Genomic DNA, 20,549 nt, shown 5'->3' on the forward strand with positions numbered 1-20,549 from the left:
TGAAACCCTTTTGATAAATATCAATTGGAAATTCCCATAAGGTTTACCGTGTGTCTTTAATAGTGTGTGCTTTGGGGGATTTGTAAAAACGGGGGAAAAGCATCTTTTCTTGGTGAAAGAGAAGGTGGAGCATGCATTTAACCCTTTGGTGACTCTAGGCCTTATTTATGTAACCAGCTTTGTCCTGAGAGTGAAACTCAATCCGTGGTGTCCCAGACTGTGGTGACCTCTGACACTCCCTCCCTCCGAGGACCGGGGCGTTCTCCACACACTCAGGAAATGCTTCTACCAGGAACCCCACGGCTGGGCTTTCACTTTCTCTAGTCCTGACTTGTTGACATTAAATTAGCTTGCAGAAGATCAGTCCCACCTCCCAGCAGTTGATGTAAGGGTTGCTTATTGAAAACACTCACTGCTGTGCTTATTTTTATTTATTTTATTATTGAACACTTTTCTTTTTACCCGAGAGATGCAAAACAAACAACCATCTGAATGAGAAATAATCAGAAGACTAAATCTTAATGAAGTATGAGTCCCTCTATAAGATAAAGGGGGAATATCGTTCAGGAGCGAATTGCTGATGTAAGCTTTATAAGTCTTGTTTCTCCAGTTAAACTGTAAACAGGGAGACCTTACCTGTCCCAACTCTCCCGCTACACAGACCAGCAAGCACACCTGCGGGCACTCACACACCGTGGCAGATGGTGGTTTCAAACTGGGCGCAGCGCGAGGGACAGCTGGATGCCTGTTGGTTGATGAAACTGTGTAGACTCCCGCGTCGGTCCTCTTGAATTACACGGAGATAGCACAGGTTTTCTCTAATCTCAGGAGGACTTCCTCCAGAAACATACAAATGGGACAGGCCTGGACCTTGACAGGTTCCCAATAGCAGAAGGAGGGGCGTAACCAGGGCTTTAGGGGCTCACTCAAGGCAAATGTCACCTGTTTCCTGCTTACAGACAGTGCTGGATTTGCTGGAACTCTGTCACGACAGCCAATGCCACCTGTGAGCCTTAGTCTAGTTTCACACCCTGGTTACTAAAGATCTGCAATTAACAGCCAGGGGGCAATAGAGCTCTTGACCCGCCAGCACGCTGTTCTGCCCTCGTGGTCTCTGGGCCATCACGGAGGCGCGCGTCTCGGTCCTTTTCAGGCACAGCCACCTCTCACAGCTGCTCCTGGACCACCCCCTTCTCCTCTCTCCCATGAGCCTGAAGTAAGCGTCCCGTGAGATGCTGCATGGGATTGGCGATCAAGTTATGTCCCTGTGCGCAAGTTCTCTCCATCATCCTTTCCTCCCTCGCACCCCACCTGCCACCGTGCGTGCGGCTGCCCCTCCTCCCGTGCTCAGCATCAGTCCTCAGCCGCAGCCCATCGGGGTTTGGTGACAGTAGCCCTCAGATGCCCAGCCCCGGGGGGTGGGGACTCCACCCAGGGCAAGTGCCTCCTCGCAGTCCAGTAGCCAGAGCAGAAACAAGCCAGAGAATCCTTGGGACCTGCTGCCTTCACTGGACCCTAGATGAGGTTTCAAAAGCGGGGATCCCTGAGGAACAGTATCAGGAGGTGAGTCCTTGCATTTCTCCAAGGTCTGGTCTCTGCTTCCTTCAGCACGTTACCCGGGCTTTGCCTTCTCTGTCCTGGTCCCTGTTTCCCTCCCTTTCCCCTTTCTTCCTTAGCACTCGGCATCCTTCTCCAAAATCCAAGCTTTTGCGTCTGACAGCTCACCAGCGTCCTAAGTGATGGCTGTTCATGGATTTACTTCTGAAAACGGATCAGGAGAGTAGAGTTGGAAGAGTTTGTTTTTTTTATAAAAAAGTTTTTTAAAAAACACTACAGAAAGATTTGAATACTTTATTAACTTTTTTTCTGATACATTGAAAAGTTTTCCCTCGTGGTACCTGGCCTATGTAGCATTTCAAGAGAATTTAGGCCAACATAGGAATATTTTAAACTTGAGTTCAGATATCAATATAACAGACTAACTATAGTCAGATTAGGCAAGTTCAACAAGCAAGCGTTATAGTTCTCAGCCCCTGTTGATTCTCACCTGAAAGTTCCAATGACTTCAGCATCAGATGTCTCTCAGTTGAGAAATACAAAGATTTTTTTTCCATTGTTAAATATATAACACAGCTAATTGATTTCACTGGAGCCCTGAGGCTGCTGTTGATGAAATGTGCTTATGATGCAAAAGGTGTTTTTTTCAATTTTTTTGAAGATGGTTGTCCCCAGACTCAAATTATGCCTTGCATTTGCCAGTAATGATGCTGGTACAATCATTTTGCTTAATTATGGTTGACTGTCTAAAACTGCCATTCCCTTGAGTCATTGAAAGTTTTATTGGAGTTCTTTAATATGATTGTAAAAATTAATGGGCTTGTAGTTAGATAGAAGAGAAGCACATCCAAAGTTTGCCAAACAAACAGTTTTTCTACTTATAAAGTTACATTTCTGACTATATAGATGCCAGAAATATACATGGCATGAGCTGAAAAATCTTATGCTGGCTAAAGTCCACATCAAGAAAGATAATTTGAAAATCAATCCAGATCCGCCTGTAACTTTCATTGTTATCATCATTGAAATCAATACCATCAATAAATGTTGATATATCAAGTTTTACTTTCCATACCCTTCCACTTTCTACATGAGATCTAGGCTTAGTCAATACATTTACTATTCGGAAACCTCTAATCAAGGGATAGAACTCTAATTATGAATATGATAACTACAATCTAGCTGCCATTGATTTTTTTTTAATTTATTTATTTTATTTATTTTTGGCTGTATTGGGTCTTCGTTGCTGCATGCAGGCTTTCTCTAGTTGCAGCGAGTGGGGCTACTCTTCACTACGGTATGCGGGCTTCTCATTGCAGTGGTGTCTCTTGTTCCGGAGCACGGGCTCTAGGCGTGCGGGCTTCAGTAGTTGTGGCACGAGGGCTCAGTAGTTGTGGCTCGCAGACTCTAGAGCGCAGGCTTGGTAGTTGTGGTGCACGGGCTTAGTTTTTCCGAGTCATGTGGGATCTTCCCGGACCAGGGCTCAAACCCGTGTCCCCTGCATTGGCAGGCAGATTCTTAACCACTGCACCACCAGGGAAGTCCCGCTGCCATTGATTTTTAATCATAACATGAGAGGCATCTTTGACTTATTCAGAACATTCTTTAAAATAGATCAGACATCTCCCCAAATTCTCTTGCATATAAACAAAACATAGTCACATCATTCCTATTTCATAACTTGAGTATACTTTCGACTGTAGCAAAACCAGTCATTGCTAGATCAGCAGAACTCAGATGTGTGGATTCCAGGCGGTGATTTCTCTGATGACATTTGGGAATGCTGGCTTCAGAAGCTTTGCAGATGATGAAGAAGGCTAGGAGTCAGGGGGAGTTTTACCAGCCTCAGAGGTGCCATTCATTTGATCTGAGTCTAGGAGAATTTCTCTGGAGGAGCTGCTGGCGATTAGTCCATTTTGCCTTCATTCTTCAGGTGCTTGGCTCATACATTGAAGCGTTTTGCTGTTCTATCTCTTGGTAGAGTCAGAGGGAAACAGAGCTCCCTTTCGTATTATAACCACCCCCAAAAGGACATTCAAAATTAGGTTGTCCTGTTGTCTTGACACAGGAGAAACTGGAGATGTGTCCCATGGGTTTGCAGATGACAACAGGGCCTGGGCAGTGGCAATGTTAGAAATCCCTGCCTTGGTTGTCATCAAGTGCAGGCCTTGGTGGATTCCAGCTCTGGCCCCTCAGAATGACAGACATTCTGTTTCAGCCAGCTCAGGATGGCCACTGTCACTGAGAGGACTCACTCTTTTCTTCTTTTCTGGATCTAAGCCATTTGTCTTTTATGTGTGTTATCACGATAAGAGAAATTGAATCATGTATTATGGCTTCAATATTGCCAGGAAAGTAACACATTAAACACATATTTCGACTATTTTCCTTTTTCGTCTTCTGTCATTAAATTGGAGATAAACTCGTAAATGATAAGTAATGGATTCTTTGATGTAATCGCATCAATGCATATAAGCAGTGCCGCCATATGCAAAATATCCTTTGAAATAAAAGGAAGAGAAGGTTTGTCTTGTTGAGTTTTCAGATACGTCGGGAAGGAGTTTGGTCTCCTGCCAAGGCCCTGGTTCTGGATCCACTGTGTGAGGTCACTTAGCTTCTCTGTTTTAGTCTTCATGATACAATGTGATGTTTGGACAAGAGGTGATGCTTTCTTCTTCCAAAGAGTGGCTATCTCAATCTTTGTAAGCTCTTTCTCGCTTCTCATCTGTAACGTGGTCAAGGGATGTGTAATGAATATGCTTGAAAAGTCTTTCAATATTTTGGAAGCTTTCTGGCCTTTCTCACCAACAGCAGCGATGCTCTGGGGTGCGGGTCCCCATCCTTCAGCTTCATGTCCCTAGTTACCCTAGTTAATACCCGGCACACCCAGCATGAGTGAGCATTCAGGGAGTGTCTGCTAAATAGACCACACTTCTCCCCTTTGAATTTTTAGGCTGAAAGACCCTGGATCCTGACTGTGGGATACTTACACGAGTCTCTTGATGATTAAAAGACATTTTTAAAATTAATTCCTTTTACTATAAAAACGGATTCATTTTATTTTAAATTTCTTTTTGATGTATGAAAAGGCATTTTATTTCTAAAATTATTTTAATGAATTTTATTTTTAAATTAACTTTTAATGTATTTTAATTAGTTCATTTTCTCTTTTAATTTTATTTAATTTCTTGATGTGTAAAAAATTAATTTTCTTTTCTAAGGGTAGAGTTGACATTTTGGTGTATAGCTCTATGGATTTTAACACAGAGAACCACACAAGTCAATTTTACTCTATGTTGATTTAAAATTTTAAAAACAAAGTCTCCCCTTTTGAAAGCGTCACTGTCAGCACGCTGAAGAGATGAACCAGCAGCTGGAATTTCTTTCTCCAGAATACGCCAGCCCTCTTAATACACGTGGCTTTTCGTTTCTTTCTAATTTTAAATTATATTTCTCTTTGGTTGTCTAATAATTTATTTAAATAAAGTTTTACTTATGCTGAGATAAGGGTCTTCCTTTGTGGTAAAATGTTGTTTTTAAATAATGAGAGGATACCTGTTTTCTTCCCGGAAGGTTCTCACAGTGGAAATAGAATGTGATGTATCAGCATTTCCTGAACAGCGGCTCCTAACAATAGTATTAGTGGTAGCAGTCACTGAGTGCGCTGTGTGCATCGTGATGTGACTTCATCCTCAAAGCTCTCTGCAAGTAGGTGAGCGCGTCCTTCTTTGACAGGTGGGAGGTGAGAGACGTACAGCATAGTCATTTCTGGGGACAGAGACCAGACTGGAACCCAGTTCTCCCTCTGTCTCCAAACTCACACCTTTCCTATTCCAGGCTGTCTCCCGTGAGCAGATACAGGGCTTAGAGATAACTTGGCAGGTGTGTGTGTCTGTTTTACACACAGACACTCACACATCTATTGGAGGGGGAGAAGGGGAGGTTTGCCAAGAAGCTGCCAAAGAGTTTGTACAACGTCTGCCCTGTTCAGGAAAGAGCAGAGCCTGATGCAGGGACAGCCACACTCGTCCTGACACCTGCGTTGACCTCGCAGCCAGCTGAAAGCCATCTGCTGTTGTGGTCCTGCTGTCTGTCTGGGACCATGATTCCATGAGGCAGCAGCAGCCTCGGGGTAGACAGAGGCAGTAGCCTACCAACTAATGCTCTGTCCCTTCCTTCCTATTGTCACTGCTCGGGGTCTGCTGATACTCAGCCCCCTGGCTAGCCCATTCTTTATTGCACATCTAGCTGAGCAGTTGGCCTAGCCCCGATGAGCTGTCGATACCTTATTGGAATTCAGTAGGTAGCAAGCTGTGTGATGGAGGAGCAGAGGGCAGCTAACAGCTTCCTTTTTCTGAGACAGGCTGAGGCTCCTCAACTAGAGATGAGCAAATAGCAGATAGGTCCCATGTACTGACACAAATTCCTTTCCTGATGTGTTTCTTCTCTCCAGCGAGGTTTTAACTCCCTACGTTTTGGGCAGAAGTTCCACAGGGCAGCAGCCATGGTTTTATTGTTTGTTTTTTGTTTTTAAGTTTATTTTATTGAAGTACAGTTGATTTACAATGAGGTGTTAATTTATACTGTACAGCAAAGTGATTTGGTTATACATATATATATACATTCTTTTTCATATTCTTCTCTATTATGGTTTATCACAGGATAGTGAATATAGTTCCCTGTGCTAGACAGCAGAACCTTGTCGTTTATCCATTCTATATGTAATAGTTGGCATCTGCTAATCCCAAAGTCCCAATCCACCCCTCCCCCACCCCCCTCCTCCTTGGCAACCCCAAGTCTGTTCTCTATGTCTGTGAGTCTGTTTCTGTTTCATAAATAAGTTCATTTGTGTTATAGTTTAGATTCCACATATAAGCAATATCATATGGTATTTGTCTTTCTCTTTCTGACTGACTTCACTTAGTGTGATAATCTCTGGGTCCATCCATGTTCAGTAGCCATGTTCTTTTTTTTTAAATTTTTTTAAATTAATTTTTATTGGAGTATAGTCACTTTACAATGTTGTGTTACTTTCTACTGTATAGCAAAATGGGAACGAAATCCAAAACAGGGGAGATATATGTATATGTATATCAGCTGTGTTCTTTTAACTTCCACTCCCAATCAGTGAAAAGATCGCCCATCTCTCAATAAGTTAACTGTCTGCAGGAAATCTGTGGTTTGCTTTTCCTGTTGTTAAGAGGTTGGAAAGTCAACACTCTTAGGGGCTCACTCTTCCTGACCATTAGACCAGTGACTCAGCCCGTCTAAGCTGTACTCCACGAAAGAAGAATCGTGATTCTCCCTGTCTCCTGGGTTGATTTGGGGATTAAGTGAGACAATGTATAAACTGCTCAACATAGACATAAGTTTTTACTGTCATCACTATGTGTAACAAAGATCCACACAATCATAGCCTCAAAGACAGTTCATTTATAAAATTCCGCTTTTTTTGAGCAGGTCTTTACTTATCAATTCCGTTTCATGGCTGTCTTGACTTCCTCGCCTCAGTGAAATTCAGGATATACACATAATGTCCAGGAATCACTAGACCATTTTTCATGGATTTAATATTCCGACTTTTGATGGGGTCTGCCGTCGCTACTCACATTTGAAGGGTGGTCTTTGTTGTTAAAGAACGTAGGAGAATACCTGGGTGAACTAGGTTGTAACTAAGAGCTCACACCTTCTTTTGACCCAGCTACTGATTCTCCTGTTATGTAATCAGGAGAATTGGCTCACAAGAGAAAGTCTGCATCCTCTGTGCTCAGAAGTACGAGAGGGGTGCTTTATTCTCATGTTGTTATTTGGGCTTCCTGAACACGACAGGCAGCCTTTGCTGACAGGTAACTGGAGTTGGGGGTGTTCTCAATGGCTGTGGAGCAGAGCAGACTGCTTGGTCACCAGCTTGAAGCCGTGGCTGTGGCCTCATTAACTCTGAGCTCTGCCTGCGCTAACTAGCCATGGGGCATGGATGTCAGCTTAGAGCATTCGCGGTTACCTGGTAGTCCTCACACCTGTGCACCTGTGCTTCTGGGAAGGCCCTCCTTCCGGGCTATGTGTGGCATGTCCGTGGCTCCGTGGATCCGGCCTCCGTGTCTGTGGCTTCTTCGGGCTGGGGCTGGTCCTCTCTTTAAACAGCCCCACCTGGGGAGCAGGGCATCACTCACGTTTGTCTGAGCCCAAAGCTCTCAAATCCTGCCCAAGTACTTTCAAGGTCTGGGGTTCAGCCTGGCAATTTGGCTTTCCCTTTGTGTTTGCCTATTTTATGACACCTTTTGAAGGAATTAACTGCTTGTGACAAGCTGTAAAGGGATATCAGGGTGCATCTGTGGTTCAGTTGACTGTCCTTCCCATTTTGCTGTACAGTGGTTCAGTAGAAAATTTTCCACCATCTGGAATAATTTTTTAATAACAAAAGGTATAGTGTTCATTATAAAATTCAAAAATGCAGAAAAGCATAAAGAAAAAAATAAAGATGATCCCATATCCTATCAATATCCTTGTAGGGCCATCCTTCCAGATATTTTCCTTATGTGTGTATACACATGCCAACCAGCGATTTCAAATGGGCATTCTTCTAGATTTTAAGTTAATTTTAGTTAAAATTGGTATTCAGGTGGAATTTATTGAAATATGATAAATCTTCATTAAGTCACCCATTGAATGTTGATGACAGGCATTCCTTGGAGGTAGTATGGGCTGGGTTTCGGACCACTGCAATACAGCAAATATCACAATAAAGCAACTCACAAGAATTTTTTGGTTTTCCAGTGCATATAAAAGTTATGCTTACACTATACTGCAGTCTATTAAGTGTGCAGAAGCATTATGTCTAAAAACCAGTGTACATACCTCAAAAATATCAATACTTTTTTGCTAAAAATTGCTAACCATCATCTGAGCCTTCAGCAGTAATAGTAGTAACACCAAAGATCACTGATCACAGATCATCAAACAAATACAGTAATAATGAAAAAGTTTGAAAGAGTGTGAAAATTACCAAAATGTGACACAGAGACACAAAGTGAGCAAACGCTGTTGGAAAGATGGTGCCAACAGACTTGCTCCAAGCAGGGTTGCCACAAACCTTCAATCTGTAAACACGCAAAGTGCAATAAAATGAGGTCTGTCTGTATAAGGAAAAAAGACCCAAACATTAAAATCATGATTGCCGGGATTATGAATGATTTCTATTTTCTTCTTTTTATATAGCTGTATTATCTGAATTTATTATGGTTCTTTGATAATCAAAAAATAATTTTTAATGTAAGTTGGCCAGAAAATATGCACATGCTTGGCTTATAGAATTTGTTTTTCACAATTTTAATTACTGCACCGTCTTCTAAAAATTTGCTGCTATCATTATTGTTAAGAGCTGTATTGTGAATGTCAGAGTCCAAGAGAATTTCTCATTCTTTCATGAAATAATCACAGATTTACATTCTTCTGCAGTAATAGCTAAGGTTTGCATGGTAAACAATAGTGGAGAATTCAAGCAAGTAACTTGTTAGGTTATGTTTAAAAAATCTTTGATGTGTTAATGTAGAATCCTGGATTTGTTAGTTCACTCCTCATGCACCTGGTCTAAGTAGGAGAGCAGAGCTGAGCAATTTTTGTGTCCCAAAGGAATTAAACACAAACTAATGATGTTTACATTGTTGAAGGGATCCATGCCAGGAACTTGGAGGTTGGTGGTGGGGTGTTTCTTTTGTTTGTTTTTTTGTTTTAAGTTTGGTAGAGGCAGGCAGGTGGTCTGCATTTTTTCTTAGAGGAAAACAATACATTGTCCTAAGAGTTGTCTGAACACAGTGCTGATGGAACAAAAAACAGGAGGTTGAAGGTTTCATTCCAGTTCTGGTCCAGTCAGTCCCTCAGACTGAGTAATTAAAACATGAAGACCATCTGTGAATACTCAGAGGCCAACTGAATCTTAAAAACAAATGTTTTCCTAAGAATACATATGTAGTGTTTGGTCACTGCAAGAAATTGTTCAAGATTGTGTGCTAGATGTCTGTGCATCTGTGTGTGTGTGTGTGTGCAAGTGTGCACACTTTTTTTTTTTTTTTTTGCGGTACGTGGGCCTCTCACTGTTGTGGCCTCTCCCGTTGCGGAGCACAGGCTGCGGATGCGCAGGCTCAGCGGCCATGGCTCACAGGCCCAGCCGCTCCGCGGCATGTGGGATCTTCCCGGACCAGGGCACGAACCCGTGTCCCCTGCATCGGCAGGCGGACTCTCAACCACTGCGCCACCAGGGAAGCACCACACACTCTTTAAATTTGGAAAAGAGCACATTATTTCAAGACACTGAAACAATTTTCAAATTCATTGAACTTAGTTTGGAGCTATTTCCCCATCTAGTGAGTACAGGTGGGAAAGGACAAGGAGATGAAGTATGACGTCTACCTGCTTCCAGGCACAACCAGCCGTTTCCTGACGGGGACTCCCAAAGCTCAGGCTGCCAAGTTACATCAAGAACAGAAGTAGACAAGGGGGGGCACCTCACAGGATTTTCCCCAGATACTGGTTTTAGCTCTGGTCTCCCTCTTAACATCATTAGTAATCAGAACAGAAAGGGTACAAAGTATTTGTAACTTAAAAGGTAATACAGGTCAAAAATAAGTAACATGAAATGCTAGTATCATGAAAATCTATATGACAGAATGAGTTCCAAGCTTCCCGTTTATTTCACGCATTGTTCAATTTAAGACAGGAGGTAGGATCATCCCTGTATTGTATCAAAAATGGTCATAAACACAAGAACCAGTCCACGATATAAGGAGATTCAAAGATCTTAAGAATAACAGTGATAGAAAAGTGACTCTCACCCTAGGGTGCTCTTTAGTTAGATTTGATTGGGGATAGATGGGTGTGATTGCACCCGTGTCCTCTGTCTAAGGCCGTGTGTCACAGAGCTGAGTCATCCTGTGTAACTGCCGAGCACCGACACCGAACTCTGCCTGGATCACTTGTTTCTAGAAAGTGGAGACAAGGGGCTCCCAGGCCAGCTACAAGACTGATGATGAGAACAAATCAGATGACATAAGAGTGAATAATTGGGCTGAGAGGGGTGAGGTAAGTTTAATGTGAATCAGTTCTGTTACAGCTAATAGTTCTCGAAAGCGTGGTCCACGTACCAGCACCGTGTAAGTGCTTTACACGGATTCAGGTGGCTTTTTCTACATTTCGCTTTCACAACAACTCTGTGAGTTACTACTGTGATCCCCATGGCCTAGATCGGGAAACTAAGGCTGAAAGAGATGGTGGATGAGCTGGCCCAAGTGTTCGTGGCTCGCGAGTGGCCAGCTTTTCTGTTTGTGAGGATGTGAGGATGTTTGTGTGTATACGCAGAGCCTGTCCCATTTTGTTTGCTGACATCACACGCCTCTTCCTGAGATTCTCTTTGGGATATTTGTGCCCATCTGCAGGACTCTAAATACATTTTTAAGCATTGCTGCTTCTGGCATCTTCTGTCCCTTCTCTTTTGCGTGTAACTTATGATGCCTTATATTCTTAGTAATATAAATAGATCTTGTCTCCCAAACTGGAACTGGTTTCTTGAGGATGGTGAATGTGTCTCCTGCCCCAGTACATAAACACTCCATAAATGTGTTTATGATGCGTAAACTTATGATTTGTCTCTTTTAAAGAAATTTTCTCTGACAGGCACCAAGCGTGTTGTTGTGTATCATCAGTTAATACTCATTTTAGTACCTTGAGGGGTGTGTGTGTGTGTGTGTGTGTGTGTGTGTGTGTGTGTATTCATAGCAAGCTTTCTGTGAATGTACATATGGTACATTTTATTCACGGAGTACCTGTTCTAAGGGCCAGACACTGCTAGAACAGCACAGAAAAGAGCAGACGCCTTGCTCAGTGTGGTGAAGAAAGTCCACCGTCAGCACTGAGGATCTTATCATTTGTCTAAATCTGAAAATGACACATAAAAAGTCAATTTTATTTTGAGGTTGGAATTAGATAAGATGAAAATTGAAGGAAGAAGCCACAAACATTGGGTTAATTTTATTCAATTCGTTTTCAGCTTATTCTATTTAATTGATTATCAATATGCGTTTCCGTAAGAGACATTGGCATATTTATTTGTAAAATAAAACGTCTTGGATTCTCCCATTTACTAAGCATGGAGAAATCGCTTTGGCGCCTCTTGAGGTATTTGAACAGACAATTCAGGAAGTTATGAAATCAGGACTGGGGATTTGGACTGCTGGACCAAAAATAGCAAATCTGTTTTATAAATAAGCATAAGTTGACATTTTAACTTAATAGATAAGTTCATCAAATTTTACTTTCTCAGATGTATGTAATCGCACCTGCTATAAAATTTAAGTTTACAAAGTTTTCTTAAGCACTTACATAAAAATGGTGTTTCTTTTTTCCTCTGCTACAATTGCACTGGTACCCTTCAGGGGCTATGGTGATACCTTAGACCTTTAATCCGCAATCCGTCTCCCATCATCCACCTAAGAGCGCCTTGAGAAGGGAGGGAGAAAACCTTTTTTTTTTTTTTAAAGAAAAACAACAACATAGCTTTGGCATGTTGCAGGGTATTCACAGTGATTTCTTGAATTATTTTAGGAAACTCAGTTCTTGCTGATTTCCAGAGACCACAGCTGACATAAATTCCCTAATTTGTTTACTTTAGAGAGATCATCTTAAGTGCAGCATCTGTTTTTGCTTTCTCTGTGAGATCTTGGTTTTCCATCAGGAGGACTGAGGCACAGGGGAGTCATGTGACCAGCGGAGCCCACACAGGAAGCGGCTGGAGCCTGCTGCGGCGGGAGCCGCCTCCAGCCGTGGGCCCCCGGCCTCCCTTACTAGCTCTACAGAGGCAACTTCCACCCTGGCTTTTTGATTGTCTTTCAAGGATAAACTCCATCTGCCGGTTCCCGTTATTTTACAACTAGAAGATTGTCAAAACTCTCATTCTGCTTAGGTACGTCTTCTTTCGGACAGACAGCTTTCTTTCCTGAAGCTCAGAGCAGTAACCTAGAATTACTTTCAATACGTAGAGGGGAGAGCCTTCTGGAAGCGCAGTGGTTATATGAAGCGTGGGTCGGGGCGGCTCCCTGCCGTGTTCCAATGAAATTAGAGAGAGAAAATTTTAATGCGGAAGGCACTTATATTTTTAAGTGTGTGCTACCATTTCTCTCCCTCTGCAGCCCTGCAGACGTGACTGCCTCAGGAAATCTCTTCCCAGAGCCCTGGCAGACCCCATGCTCAAGGTCACAGGGAGAGGAGCACCCCATATTTTGTGATGTTAGTGGAAATACATTGAAAACCAGGCATTGAAAACCAGGGAGGTATCAACAGCTTCCACCTCTACAAAATAACCAACTGGAATTTTCTCACATAAAGAGTGGCCCGAACCGTACCTCCAGCTTCTTGTAAGGATGGTGGAGTTATTGTGAATATAAATTTAAGCTCAAGAGGAGAGATGTGGAGAAAAATCCAATTAACTGGAGTGAAAGTCCTACAGAATAAACTACCCATCGCTAAAAGAAATAGTTTTAAAATTGGATGACTCTTTAGAGGAGAATTGATAAACTATGTCCTTATTGTATGAGAAGATGCACTTTGCAAATAATATTTTTCAGGAGACATTATCCGCTCGAGGATGTTTCATGTTCATATTAAGAAGGCGATTAGAAGTTTGGAGGCTTTTTCGTCGTTCTGATTAACTTGCAGGAGAAACTCTTCCTATTGCAGCATTCATTAAATGGATCTCTTTGTGTGTACAAATATTAAAAGTAGTCTTGAAAGTACTATAGATAAGCAAGGGAAAAATGCACTGTTCGTTTCCTCATAGAGTTGACATTTTTATTTAGGGAAAAAGGCCCATGAACTTACCATCTCTCCCTTTCTAGGTTTTTCAACATTTCTTGCAAATTGTATGTAAATGAATGCAAATAAGCAATCCTCACTAGCAAGCTGCTTAGAAGTGTAAAATGCATAAAATTAAGATGCTGAGAGAAACGTGCATCTAATTAAGGTAGCATGTAAAGAAATGTTTAAATTCAAATTAGATACTTCAGTGGGAAGAATTACTTGTTTAATTCAAAAGATGTTTTGTATAATTAAGGGAAGGCTTCTTCTTAGCAGTGTTCCCATTTCCTTCAAAAATCAGTTTTAGGAGCTGTCACTGGCTCAGCCAAACTTCAAAACTGAGTTTAACCGAAGAGTGAGAATGCTATCAGAGTGCATTCTGGTTGTAATGCCTTTACCCCTAACAGAGAGTGAGGGTGGCAGTGTGGAGATCACTGTTTCTACCCAGTCACACGAAGCTCCCATGATGCTTTCAAAGCCTTGAAACGCAGACCACAGCCAGTCATCTATCCCTAGATCCTAAGGTTTTTTACACAAGCCAGGAAGGATGCCAGCCTAAGCCATCAACAGGCATCTTCCAGCCTCACCAGGGACAGAAGAAGAGGAGAGGAATTTGATCTCCGGTTGGTAGCCCTTAAATAAATGGAAGACATTTTTGCAAAGCATGAAGCGATAAGGAAATTATTGAGAAATGTGAGATCTGTGTTGAGAAGATATGAACTATCTTCTAAGATTAGTGCTGTTTCTGCCTCAGATACATCCACCCAAAGGGCAGACAGGAAAGTCATTGATGCTTGATTCTGAAGCGTTCCACTTCCCATGGTGAAGTTCTAGCTTCCTACCGGCTTGTGTGTTCAGACCAAGTCCTCTGATTTCAAAGGAGCCCATGTGTTAGCCCAGAGTATATATTTCCTGGCTTCAGAGATAAAAATAGTTCCTTGTTATGAAACAGTTTGGATCACATGTCATGTACAAAAATCTCTCTTGGACTTGGGTTCCCTCACCTGGAATCCTCCGTGTCTGACACAGGGAATTAGCAGGTGATGCTGCTACTGTCATTCTTCATTTGGGGGTTTGGCTCTGTTCCCTCTTTTCAGCAGGGGCAGAAATCCTTCTGACTCCATGCCAGCCTCTTTGATCCTTCCCTCCCCCTTTGCCCCAGACCCGTCCTCACCCCACCCACACCCACAGTACTGAGCCACATACTACACTGAGCCTTTGGGATTGTGAGTTGGAAAACATCTGGTTGGTAATGTCCGTCTTCCATCCAACAAGTCAATTTAGGTTTAATCAGAAGGGTCATGGTTGTTGCTGTTCCCTCCTAGGACCAGGGGATATTTGTCATATGGAGCTTGGAGTATGCCTTCCTGTGTGTTAGCCCTTGTCCTTCTTTCGCTCTGATTCCTTAGTACTTTCAGTGACTGCCTCTCCATCAATTGGTTGGTTCAGTGATTGGTACAGTCAAGCCCAGAGTCCATCTAGCTGCCCACCTTTCCTGCAGGTCCCACATTCAACACAGTCAACATACCCCGATTCAACTCAGTAACTTTCCTCCAATCTGACCCCTTCCCTACCCAGTCTCTCCTGGCTACTGATGCCTCCGTCTCCTCTCCTCTCCCTCTGAATTGTCCATGCCATCACTTGGGCTGTTCTATTTCTCACCTAAACTTTTGTTTTTGGAGTGCAGTTGCTTTACAATGTTGTGTTAGTTTCCACAGGTGTACAGCAAAGCAAGCCAGTTGTATATATATGTATGTATACACATATATGTATGTATCTATTCTTCTTCAGGTTCTTTTCAATTATAGGTTATTACTAGATATTGAGCAGAGTTCCCTGTGCTATACAGAAGGTCCTTGTTAATTATCTATTTTACATATAGTAGTGGGTATCTGTTAATCCCAAACTCCTAATTTATCCCTCCCTCCACCACCTTTCCCCTTTGGCAACCTGTTTGGCAAGTCTGTTCTCTATGTCTGTGAGTCTGTTTCTGTTTTGTAGATAAGTTCATTTGTGTCATATTTGAGATTCTACATATAAGTGATATCATATGGGGTTTTTCTTTGTCTGTCTGATTTACTTCACTTAGTATGAAAATCTCTAGGTCCATCCATGTTGCTGCAAATGGCATTATTTCATTCTTTTTCGTGCTCTCTTCTGTTGCATCCCAGGCCTCTGGTCACATGCTCATTGCACGGTGCTCTAAGCTGCCACCTCCTGGTCTGTCTCCCCATTAGGCTGTGAGCTCCTGGGGGCAGGAATACTGTCCAGTGAGATGGTGCCCAAGGAGAAGACTGGAACAGTGGTTCTCACGCTTTTTGGTCTCAGGATCCCGTTATACTCTTAAAACTTACTGAGGCTTCAAAGAGCCTTTTGTTTCTCATGTGAGTAAACAGGTATTGTTAGTTACCATATTTGAAATGTAAACTGAGGCATTTAAAAATTATTTATTTATTCATTCCTTTAAAATCAACAATAACAATCTCATTACGTGGTATTACAAATGCTACATTTTTATATGAGATAACTATTATTCAAAATAAAATGTACTAAGAAGATGGACATTGTTTTACATTTTTTCAAAGCTCTTTATGTTTTTAGAATGTCTGGCTTATTAAGAGAAGACAGCTGGCTTCTCGTAACTGCTTCCACATTCAACCTTGTTTAGTGGGGGGGTTGTTTAAAGTATATGAAGACAGTGCACGTTGACTGTGGGTAGTGGTCTGCACCAAAGCTGACAAGTGGTGGTTTCTTTCATGGGACTGTGATGTGAAACCTGAAACCACAGGGATGAAATTTTCTCTGTTACCTTGAAACTTTTGATCTCTCCTGCTCTTAAAAATCATTTTTTTTTTTTGACCCCTGCATGATTTAGTTACACCAGGCATTGGTCACTTTGAAAATACGGGTCCGCTAAGTTCTAAAGATCTTCCAAATGATGATACATTATATTACATTTCATTCAGCTTTTTTTCAAAAAGCTGAAAGTATTAGGAAGCTATCAAACTCATGGTGAGTTTTCCAAAGTTTGAATGTTTACTGAAAAACCCAGATTTTATCATTGGCCGTAAATATTGTCAGTTAATTTGCCTCAAAGGGGCAAATCCATACTTTGTTTATTTTCAGGAAAATGCCTTTTAAATATCTAAGTCTGAGTAACAGGTTTTTGTCACTTGTTCTTTTTAATTAAAAATGGTGTTCTGTTGCGGCGGGGTGGGGGGGGCGGGGCAAGCCTAGTTCAGCTTTCAACTCCATCCCATAAGCGTTTTTACTTGAGACAAACATATACTTCGGTATGTATGTGACACAGCTGCTTTATGCATACTTGCTTTCTCAGGAAAGAATATTAAAAAGAGGTGTACTCAGTGTCCAGAGTTACTAACGTTAATAGTTACCGCTTCATCAGGATTATGCCTGAGTGAAACTGGCACTCATTTTCCTTCAAGTGCTTGGAGGGGAAGAACGCAACGACCACCAGTATAGTCTGGTGTCTTTGCCTTGATCTGTGCCGATCGCCAGCTGTTTCACCAGCTCCCTGGCGCACTGTCTTTGCACCATCAGTGCAAATGTTAATCCGGCGAAGGAAGCAAGTGAGGTCTTAGTATTATAAAATAGTTCTGACCTTGTGGACCCTTTGAAAGGGCCTGGGAGACCCATGAGTGCACAGACCACACTTTGAGCACCATGGGGCCAGAGGGGGAGGCCGAGGCCCTTAGCAGGGGCTGCAGGATTAGTCAGTGCTGTGCCGGGAAGGATGGGAGGGGAGAAGCCACGTGGTCAGATTTGTACTTTAGAGTGACCGTGGTGGCCGCAGGGTGGAGCATCTTCAGGGGAGCTGGGAAGTTGGAACTGGACATCACTGCCAAAATTAGCCATGTTTTTTTGAGTTGCCAAATGCATGTGTAAGGTTAAGTAAGCTCCCCATTTTTCAACACTTTGGAGTGGTGTCTTTATTCAAATCACATTCAACTGCATGAATAAATTAGGTTGCAGGTATTTCTGGGTGTTCCTGTGTCTGCTATGTGCGGGTTACTCGGTGGATGAATCCTAGGCATATATTCACGTGTCCGTGTGTATAAACTTGGATGTACAGGCACCGTTGGCTGGTCAGCCTCCCAGCCCATTACTTTCTGGCCCAGTTTGTTTTATCGTCAGCAGTACATTCCTTGGACTATACACATTCATCCTGTATCATATGTGGAAAACATTTGTTTCCCATGGAGACCTCCCAGTCAGGGGAAGTGTGGGAGACTCATTACTTAGTTAAAAGGTCCAGGTCAATGTATATTCAGAAGTGATCGCCCATCATTCGCTCAGGCCAGCAGTGCTAGCCTAGGATTCCATTCAGAAGCCCTGCCTCTCTGTGGGTCTCTTTAAAAATACTAAGCAAAAGACAATGGCTCTTCAAACTCAGCTGATTCCATTGTGATTGATCTCAGCCAATTTTTCAGGTAATTGATGATATTGCCTTAGTTGAGTCTGTTAGTGCAAATAATTATTAATCAATATGCTCTCAGCTCTTACTTGAGAGGATAATTCGAACACATGATTTATTCTGAATCATTTCAATTGAGCTACCTTTACAGGAGGAAAATCAATGGGCGAGTGGTCTAAAGCACTTTAATTATCTGCTGCTCCGTCCTCCTTTCCCAGCCGTATCTACCCGGTGGTTGGCTGTCCCACTCTGGCAAGGGTGACAGGAAGGTTTTCATTGCCGTGGGAGGAAGATAATATATAGCTCATCTTTGATTGACTAGGTTGATTAAAGTGAATGAGTTAAATGCCTTAAAAACAAAGCCTGGTGGCTTCACTTTCGGAGAGTGTAGTTAGTGCTGCCCTAGAAAACGAAGGAACACATCGCTGGTTTCCCTCCAGTTGGAAAGCGGTTTACTGTTGTGGGTGTGAATGTCGTGTAAGTCAGTTTACCCTGAAAACACAGGGAGACCAGGATCACAGAAGGAGATTCAGGGGGAACATTTGGGGCTGCGCTTCTATTGCCACCCCGTGGCCACGTGACTGCTTCCATCAGTTGTTGAAGATGCTTTGTGCCTTCCTTATGCTAAAACTTTCCGACCTGGGGTTCATTGTTTTGCCCTTTCAGGCAGTGTCTTGATGAATGTTGGGGTCTGATATTTTTTTCTGTGGGACAAGATGCAGAAGAAAATGATCCACACCAGGACTGATGCTGCCTCCGTCCCTGGAAGAGCTTCCAAGCATCTGTTTTGGTTGTGCTTGGGAAGGGTACAGGAATGTGTGGGTCTTGGCCGGGGACTTTCAAACGTGATTCTCACAGATGGGAATTTTCAACGACACTTCCCTGCATTTTCCTTGTAGAAGCATCGAGATGTTCTATTACATTTCTTGCCCAATACCATGCCTCTTGCTGCTATTATGGTGTCTCTAAATGGCCAGCTGTGAAGGTGTCCAGCAGCCTTCAAGACCAGTCCTTGAAGCCTCCACTCCCTCCCCCTGCCCCATGCCCTCCTGGGACCAAGACTCCACACACCAATAAACTGAAATCCAACTCATTGGTAGCCGCTGGCGCAGGGTCCTTTCTCCAGAAGGATATGTTCTTACGCATTGAATAGAGTTCATATTATCAACTAAACAGTAGGAGAGAGCAAAGGTGGGTTCTGAAAGGACTTGGGGTTTTTCAACTTGGAGTTAGTACACAGGGAAGACCAAGAAAAACGAAGGCCTGCTTCTGGCCACAGGAAGTCACAGTACTGTTGGGAAGGGTTGGAGCGGAGAGGGGAGACATCAGATGTTAAGGATACAGGAGACAGGGGCTGACCCCAGAAGGGCAGCGGGGAGGCAGATGTCTGGACCCTCAACACCCAGCGAAGAAGAAGGAGAGGCTGGTGGGTCACATGGACCCTTGAGGTTGACACTGCTCTGTGCCCCTTCCCACCCCTGCCCCAGCTGTTCCACTCAGTGTTCTCTGGGGATAGCAAAACTCACTCTAGGCTGATCAGAGAGCAACATAGGCATAAAATCTGGGGCCAGCCATGGTCTCTGAGATGACTTCTTCCATAATGACTCTCAGAGCCGCCTGTGGAGGCCAGGGCACCAGAGTGAGCTGCGACTGAGGGTCAGACCTCATATTCCAGCTCATATAAGCAGATCCACGTTGGAAAGTCTTTCTGACGGGGGCGCTGGTGGGAAGCTGGCGGGTGTCTGGAAAAGTTGAGTCTCCTTTCCTCAAACATTCCCCGCCCCGCTCCGCCTGTATTTCTTCTCTCTTACGTTGTCTTCCTCCGTGCGCATCAGTTGAGTTAAAGCGTGAGAGGCTGACCGCTCTCCACTGCTCCCTGGAGGAGCTCCCTGGTCCAAGTTCGGGACGGGCACCTTGAGTGGCTCTGTGCTCTTAGGCACAGCACCCACTCCTCGGAGGCAGAGTTTTCCTATCTCTCAAACGGGTGTAATGCTTTACTTGGGGGGTTGTTGTGAGAGTTAAATGGGGCACATCTCAGTGCACCTTCTAAACTATGAAACTCTACAATATAACATACAGTATGTACACATGCGTGTGTATGTAATACAATATGTAAGGTGTTATTTTATTTTTTCAGTCTTACTATTCCTCCTTACCTACTCTGGGGCCCATCAAGGTTCCCGGTAATTGTTCCGGTTCCGAGATGAAGCCCTGAGTGGGAGCTGTGGTCACTGCTTGCCCTGTCACCTTGTCACCAAAGTTACTTAAATGTCCTAGAGCTGAAAAGTGAGAGAGAAAAGTATCCTAAAATAAATGCCATGTCTGGTTGCATAGAGAAGTTCAATAAATATCCAGCAAATGAAGGCATTACTTACAGTGGTTCCTTTTTTTCCCTTTGTTTTTGTTTCTGTTTTTAACATACGAGAAGACTCGTTTAAAGCCTTGTCTCCTTCCTCTAGTGTGTTTGGAGATCTATATGACAGTGTGCCCTAATGTTGTGTAATAGTAATGACGTGATCCAAAAGAGTGTTTTTCAGTACAAAGGAATGGATTTCTCAAAGAAGGCCGATAAGAGTTGCCAAAGATATTTGTGGATCAGAACTCTGGGTAATGGTTACACAACCTCCCAACTGTATTCCCAGGTTTAAAGTGAAAAGAACAGAGATAAAGACAGAAAGTACATGTGTAAAGATGCTATATGAATGGCTCCTCCAAT

General features: G+C 43.0%; 1 protein-coding gene across 19 annotated transcripts in view; it reads left to right on the top strand.

The window, feature by feature from the left end:
- The window catches only part of PARD3 (par-3 family cell polarity regulator), a 676,268-nt gene that overhangs the window by 544,343 nt on the left and 111,376 nt on the right, over positions 1 to 20,549 (top strand). The window contains exon 23 of one of the 19 annotated variants that reach the window (XM_033852401.2): positions 12,735 to 12,879. The exons of the other annotated variants lie outside the window; for them this stretch is intronic. Coding sequence (XP_033708292.1) covers positions 12,735 to 12,864 — 130 coding nt within the window. The 3' untranslated portion in view covers positions 12,865 to 12,879. Of the gene's footprint in view, positions 1 to 12,734; positions 12,880 to 20,549 lie in introns of those variants that run through there. 19 annotated transcript variants of the gene reach the window in all.

This window comes from Tursiops truncatus, chromosome 2 (assembly GCF_011762595.2).
Source record: "Tursiops truncatus isolate mTurTru1 chromosome 2, mTurTru1.mat.Y, whole genome shotgun sequence".
Lineage (NCBI taxonomy): Eukaryota > Metazoa > Chordata > Mammalia > Artiodactyla > Delphinidae > Tursiops > Tursiops truncatus.